Consider the following 7,899-nt stretch of genomic DNA (forward strand, 5'->3'; position numbering starts at 1 on the left):
GCTGAATGAGGGCCGGAAGCAGGGGGCGGGGCTTCGTCATGTGCCCCGCCCCCCGTACCTCACCCGGGGGAACTGCGTTCCTCCGCAATCCCCCCCGAAATGACCTCTGAGTTACCTCCCAAAGCCCACCCCTGAGGGCTGAGTCGGTGCTGACACAAAGAGGGACTCACAAGGAAGGATGGCACAGACGGAGAAGGAGCCGGGAAGGCCTGCATCAGGAGAGCAGCTGCACGGACCGACCGCCTCCCCACCCCGCGTGCCTCCCCCTTCAGCCTCCCTTGCCCCTATTGGGTCTCCGGGCAGCAGGTGAATTGGGAGAACAAGTGCCAGTATCTCTTATTGGCAGAGTTTAAACATGCGGAGGAACGGAGCACCAACTGTTTAAAGGAAATAACTTGGCTTATTAAAGAAAAAATTAAACTGATAGAACCCGGGTAGGAGAGAGAGGATTAACTAACCGACTAACTACTGTGAGAGACAGGAACAAAGGGGGGGGGAGGGCTCAGTTGGAGCAGGAAGTCTCCAAAGAGCCAATCAGGAGGCAGGAAGGACATCATTTGAAATTGGGGGGAAGTCCCTGATCTAGCTATGCTAACTAGGAGTCCTTCAGCTGTCTCCTATAGGCTGTGCTTCTGATCAAGGAGCTGCACGATAGACCTTGTGTATTCCAGCATCCCTGACCTCCTCCCACTAGTGGAGCGCCAACTGCTCCCTCCCATCCTCCCATGACAGGCAGCAACAGGCACACAGCTGTGCCAGCCAAACAGCAGCACCTCCTGACTTCTTTTAGAGCACGGCTGTGGTCTCACGCGATGATGCGGACACACCAGAGAAACCGCCTGGGGCATCAGGTCTTTCCACTTGGGTCAGAATCTATTTGGGCCCCCAGAACCCGCCACACACTGGCCTCCCTGCTCGAAAGCTTCTTCGAACTGTCCCTTAAAGGGAAGGCAAACCATTAATTATGCTGACTGGTTCACAGGTGGCAATCTGGGCACCGGAGTGTTTCAACGGAGCAAAAAAAGAAAGCTCAAGATAAAAACTGTTCGAAGAGATCCAGAGATATATACTAGAAATAGGAACGTCCCTTATCATGGCGGACTTGACCATCTGCATAAAGACTTTGTTGTTGTTCAGTCGCACAGTCAAGTCCGGCTCTTCGCGACCCCATGGACCAGATCACGCCAGGCCTTCCTGTCTTCCGCCGTCCTCTGAAGTTGGCTCAATTTCATGTTCGTTGCATCTATGACACTGTCCAACCATCTCATCCTTTGCCGTCCCTGTCTTCTTTGACCTTCAGTCTTTCCCAGCATCAGGGTCTTCTCCAGTGAGTGCTCCCTTCTCATTGGGTGCCCAAAGTATTTGAGCTTCAGTTTCATTATCTGGCCTTCCAGGGAACAGTCAGGGTTGATTTCTTTTAGGATTGACTGATTTGATCTCCTTGCAGTCCAAGGGACTCTCAAGAGTCTTCTCCAGCACCATAGTTCAAAAGAATCTATTCTTCGGCGCTCAGCCTTCCTTATAGTCCAGCTCTCAGCAGCCATACATGACTACTGGGAATACCATTGCTTTGACCATGTGGACTTTTGCTGGCAGGGTGATGTCTCTACTTTTTATCATGCTGTTTAGGTTTGCCATCGCTTTCCTCATAAAGACTGGGGGTCCATAATTAGTACAGTGATTAACAGAGAAATCTGTACCAACCCAGCTATAGACTACAGCCTTAAGCATTTCTACGGACTTAAAACAAAAATTCAGGTGGGGCAGTCCTGTTGGTCCGAAGCAGCAAAACAAAGTTTGAGTCTAGTGGCACCTTTAAGCTGCATGAGCTGACCCACTAAGGACCTCTCCCCAAGACAAGGGACCTCCAGAAACACTCTGCTGAAAAGTGACACTCAATCTGGCACTTTGAAAACAGCCTGGAAAGTGACAAATAAATCCAATAAATCCTTCACCAATAAATCCAAGCAGAGATAAGATCATGGGTTTCCCAAGAAAACATGTCACCTCACCTTTAGTCCAGCCCTCGTGATTACCCCAGTTTAGCAACAAATAACACAGCCCCATACCATTTCCTATCTGGTAATAAAAGGGTCATCAAGCAATATTTACAGAGCACAACTCAGGAAGAGCCAGCAAAGGCTCCCCCAAATCTTTGTTCATTTTGTGGGCAGAACAAAGTTAGAATCCAGTGGCACCCTTAAGGCCAACAAAGTTTTATTCAAGGTATAAGCTTTGATGTGCAAGCACGCTTCTTCAGATTCAATGAAACAGAAGTTACCAGTCCTTGTATATAGGTAGAGGGTGAGCAGTAAATTAGCATACAGCATAATGAAGCTGTTTAATAGATTCAAGGACCAAACATAAGTAACAAGCTTAGTTTATATGGCTACCGTTTGTTGGGGTTTACTTGGGGGAGAACATAGTGAAGGAACTAAATATGTCAAAATGGGAGATTGATTGATGGGAGTTTGATGGGCAATTTGCCACTACTGTACTACTGGGTTACATTGGCTCCATACTGCACATGAAATTGATTTTCTCTGGACCAGAATAGGAAGGTACACAATTGAAGTACCACTCAAGATATGTGTACCTGACTAGGGCAGAAGGTGATTTCAAATGAGGCCTCTTAATTATATCTCTGCCTTGGGTCACAGATATTGATTAGAAAACCATTCCAATTTGGTCCTATATTGAGTAATTACTGTAGTATTATTTCAACATTTGGAGCTAATGTGTAAGAATTAGGCTTGACCACTGAAGAAGGCCACAAGGCCGGAACGCGTTTGGTCAGGGTGGCATTTGGTCTATGTTTGAGATAACTGTATGAATCGCGGCGATATTTGGGCCTGTAATTGTTTTCAAATCATTTTGTAATAAATACATTTTTTGTATACTTGATAAATATCTATGTCTTACATTTAGTTGTTTATAAAATTGGGCCCTTTAAACTGGATTCATTTACCTTTTTTAAAAATAATTTTTAATTGAAATTTCAAATAAACAACAACAACAACAACTAGGTTCTTAATTCTTTCCTCTACCAGACCTGCTTTTGGTATTCTAACAAGAGGTGTGCCCGCACAGTCACACCTTGAGCTTGCCCAGGCAAACAAAGAGAGACTTCTTTGCTTTTGGCCAAGAAAACGGCCTCCAGGCTCAAAAGCTCCTTCATCACCAAGTCAATGCCCTCTCCATTTGAATTAAGTGGCCACCATTGTGCATTGGGTCTACTATCTCCATAATAACAAGGCACATTTATTCTTAGGGTTCCTGCAACTTCATGGAGAGCTCTCTCACTAGTGAAAGAAAACAGTCTCTAATCTGTTTAAGGTAAGGCCAGAATTTCCGTGAATGGAGTTCCTTCAGATGCAGGCCTCAGAGGGGGGTGGGGTTAAACCTTCCCTCTGTCTGCTTCTCTCCCCCCCCCCAAACTGAAACTGCCCCACAGAGCTGCTCATTCAACATGGCCAGGCCACTTCCCTGCCTGATTCTTCTCACAAGTCACACACATACATTGACCTTTATTGGGATAACACAGCAGCAAAGAGAACAATGACACAAATAGAAAATAAATAGCACCAAGTAATAGATTACAACAATTTACACCATGCTGCACCAACAAGGAATCGTTTTTATAAACTTCTCGGAAATAATAGACTCAGTTGAGAATACAGCAATTCTACGCCCCTACCCTAAGCTTCCAAACATAGGCTAAGAATTCGGCAACAGACAAAGTAATTGCCGGGGGACTTATCAGACAATAAAATTTTAAGATCATTGTCAGTCGGGTTCCTTGTGGTAGGTAAGAGGGGACTAATCAGATAGAATATTGGGGACAACGTAGAAGGATATGAGCAACTGAATCAGGTTCACTATAGAAACAATTGCAGGTTAGATGTACAGAGCCATAGAGGCTTGGGGGGGGGGGAAGGTCAAGGGAGTGTGGAGAACAGACTCCACAGCTCCCAGCATGAATTGTTTGGGCTTCCATATCCCAAATCCTCCTCCGTACCACCTGCAAAATAGCTGTTTCACCACAATTGTACAGGGAGGCCAAATCGATTGTACAGGGAGGAGCCTACATTTGGCAGGACCAAATATCGCCAGCAAAAAATAACAGAAAGTTTTCAGAGGTGTTTTTTCCCCTCCCTGATCAAACTGCAGTGTTGGATGAGTAAACAGGATATTGACAAGCTGGTCATTATCTGACACTGATCTGCTCCTCAGTTATAGAGTGTCTCTCTTTGCCTCGGCTGCCTAAAAATCCCAGGGCTAAGACGGCAGCTTCGGAAAATTAACCTTTTTATGACTAACTGGATTTATCTTTTTTACAATTTTATTGCTTATAAGATTAATAGCTAGTCCGTATCTATTTGTGTGAAAATTCTTTTAATCGCTGTTTTACCTATGTATGATTAGAACTATATATATCCTAATTCTGCATTGTGACGTCCTTTGGCTATATACACAATAAAATTCTGGATTCTCGAGTAAACAGGAGCAGTTTTCTAAACGTCTGCTGGGCCAGTTTACTGCGCACAGAAGAAGGGAATGGGCTTAAAGCACCTGGTCACCCCGAGAAAAATTCTGCTTCTCCCACAGGCCATTACTTTCTACACAGCACAATGTGGGTTCACAGAAAATCCCCCAGTATTTCCTGGAAATTCAATGTTCCCTCTAAGCTGTGGAGCCCTGTGAGCAAAAATTCTACTTTGTGAGCTACTGGCATTAAAGTTGTGAGCAGGTGATTGGGCTACTGCATAAATTAGTTTGCACTGGAGCCATCCTTCCTGAGCGAAGACAAAAATGTGTGAGCCAGAGGCTAAAAAACTGTGAGCTGGCTCACACTAACTCAGCTTAGAGGGAACACTGCCTGGAATATGGTTTCCCTTTAATATACAACACAGTCCTTTAAAACAGAGGTCCCCAACGTGGGGCCCGTGGGCGCTACAGGGCCTGCCTACACCTTTTCTCCTGCCCACCAAGTGTTTCTAGGAAGTGGGTGAGACCAGACAGTTCCTCTCACCCCGAAAGCATCGACACCTTCAAGTCCTTACCTTGTCTAGCTTGTCCACGGTGGAGCAAGTGGTTCGAAACTTGCTGTCTGGGACCCCACAGACGGCAAACATCCCGTCGAGGATGCGGCGGTCATTGACCTGCAAGGGCATCAAAGATTTCCTCAGTAGGAGTCCGCGGCTTTCCTTCTATGTGCTGGTGCGTCCGGGGGGGCGGGGGGGGGGGGGAGCAATGGGGAATGAATGAATGTTTGCCTCTTCACTTCCTTTTCTAATGTCACCATTCCACCTCCAAAGGTAGCAAGTAAATTTTGACACTCGGAAGGGGGTTCAGTGGCCAGCAGCCTAAAATGGACGGATCCCTTGGCTTCCCCTTCCCCAACAGAGAAGCCACAGACTGGGCAGCCAGGCTTGCAGGAGAGGAGGAGATTGGATTTCTACCCCGCCCTTCACTACCCAAAGGTGTCTCAGAGTGGCTTACAAACTCCTTTACCTTCCCCTCCCCACAACAGACACCCTGTGAGGTAAGCGGGGCTGAGAGAGCTCTAACAGAAACTGCACTTTTTCAAGAACAGCTCTTATCAGAACTATGGCTTGCCCAAGGTCACCCAGCCAGGTGCAAGTGGAGGAGGAGAAGAAGAAGAGATTGGATTTATACCCCGCCCTTCACTAGCCAAAAGTGTCTCAGAGTGGCTTACAGACTCCTTCCCCTCCCCACAACAGACACCCTGTGAGGTAGGTGGGGCTGTGAGAGCTCTCTTGAGAACTGCCCTTGAGAGAACAGCTCTTATCAGAACTATGGCTTGCCCAAGGTCATCCAGCTAGGTGCAAGTGGAGGAGAAGAAGAAGAGGAGATTGGATTTGTGCCCCGCCCTTCACTACCGAAAGGTGTCTCAGAGTGGCTTACAAATTCCTTTTCCCTTCCCCTCCCCACAACAGACACCCTGTGAGGTAGGTGGGGCTGAGAGAGCTATGACAGAAACTGCTCTTTTTCAAGAACAGCTCTTATTAGAGCTAAGGCTTGCCCAAGGTCATCCAGCCAGGTGCAAGTGGAGGAGTGGGGAATCAAACCTGGTTCTCCCGGATTAGAGTCCATGCACTTCACCACGACGCCAAACTGGCTCGGAAAGGACGGTTGGAAAGCTCTGCGAGGGCGCAGGGACATCCAGGGACTTCATCCTCTTGCTGCCTGCTAACCTCTTTTATCAGGTTATCCTGACAAAATAGCCAGGATATTTTGTCAGGATAGCTAGGGTTTTCTTCGTTTGTCTGTAACTTGTAATTTTGCCATTTGTGCTGGTCACGGACTAAATGAATCCAAAGTGATTGATTGACACAAACAACGCTGCCCATCCTCAAGAACCCATCTGAGAAGTACGCAGAAGCCGCAAGAAGGGGGGAGAGCCAGCATACGCTGAAGGACAGGTGCGGCAGCAGAAGAAAAGAACCTGCTTATGCCTCCTCTCTCTCTCTCTATGCCTCAGGTGATGCTAACAAGCCACGAAAATTTGCCTTGCTGTTTTTTTGGTGGGGGATGGGGTCTAGGGCTGCATCAGGCACCTGAGGACAGGCAAAGAAGCCACCTGAGTGTGAAGGAAAAAACGCAAGAGAAGCCGTCGGGTTCCTCCAAGACAATTCCTGGGGGCCCTGTTTCTTTCTTTTTTCCTTTCCAAAAACAATTTATTAGGATATATTATTAGTTCAAACATACAACATATTATTTTTTGTGTTATACATCCTTTCTTCTCTTCCTCCCCCCTTCTGGCTTCCCACAGTGCTCCAACCTCCAGCCCATTTCTTAGTTCTTTTCTATTTTCCACTTATCTTCTAATCAGAGTCTACCGGTAACGCTTCTTTCAACTAGTATTTTCTCTTAATTAACTTTCATCTAATAACATTAACTTTTCAATAATTGTCAAAGCAAATTAAATTGTCCTTTACATCCCAATATTTTTCTAAATACTCTTTAAAGTCTTTCCAATCTGCATAGAATTCTTCTGCCTCAGGGTTCTTAAGTTTCCTTGTCATTTTGTCCATTTCAACCATGAATATTAATTTCTTTATCCATTCCCCAATTTCCGGGATTCTGTCTTGTTTCCAACATTGTGCATAAGTCATTCTAGCAGTTGTGCTCATATACCACATCAGTGTTCTTTTCGGCACATTAACTTCTTCCATTTTAAGACCCAACAGCAATATTTCAGGTTCTTTTTTAAAGTTACATTTTACAATTTTTTCCATTTCTTTATGTATCTCAGCCCAATAACCTGTTGCCTTGTCCTGGGGCCCGTTTCTTAAGCACACCAGCCACATATCATCCAGTGGAAAGATTCAAGGACGTCTAACAGAGTAAAATTCAGAGCACAACTGTTTGTGCAGAAAGACATTTGTTTTCTGGAAGGGGCTACTGAAGCTTTGCGGGCCAAAGGCCACGGGTTCAGGTCTGTGCATCTCCTGCTAGAAAGGCTGGGGACTGGCCTGTAGATACAGTGGGACTATTGGGGGCTCTGCCCCCTTCCTTAAAGGACCAACCCCATAAGATTTTTTGTTGAGAATAAGATCTTTTGAGAAGAATGAGGGCCCCCCACACATGCATGGCCCCCCCTGCTTCTTCTCAAAAGCATTTAAAGGGATCTTTTAAATGCCATTTATTTATTTATTATTTCTATTTGTATCCCGCCTTGCCGGGCACGCTGGCTCAAGGCGGCTAACAGAGTTAAAATAACATAAACAATACAGAGGTAAAACGATTAATAAATACAATACCAAGTTAAAGCAGCAACAGTTTACAAGTTTGATGTAGTGGTTAAGTGTGCGGACTCTAATCTGGGAGAACCGGGTTTGATTCCCCACTCCTCCACTTGCACCTGCTGATGTG

The 7,899-nt window shown here is 45.9% G+C and overlaps 1 protein-coding gene across 1 annotated transcript in view; it reads right to left on the reverse strand.

Annotated features, from left to right (window-relative positions):
* Positions 1-7,899, reverse strand: part of LOC107107730 (histidine--tRNA ligase, cytoplasmic) — a 49,876-nt gene that overhangs the window by 22,324 nt on the left and 19,653 nt on the right. Inside the window, exon 6 of the mRNA XM_015408051.1 lies at positions 5,064-5,162. Within this exon, the coding sequence (XP_015263537.1) occupies positions 5,064-5,162 (99 nt within the window). The remainder of the gene's footprint in view (positions 1-5,063; positions 5,163-7,899) is intronic.

Source organism: Gekko japonicus, unplaced genomic scaffold, assembly GCF_001447785.1.
Source record: "Gekko japonicus isolate JY-2015 unplaced genomic scaffold, Gekko_japonicus_V1.1 scaffold4967, whole genome shotgun sequence".
Classification (NCBI taxonomy): Eukaryota; Metazoa; Chordata; class Lepidosauria; order Squamata; family Gekkonidae; genus Gekko; species Gekko japonicus.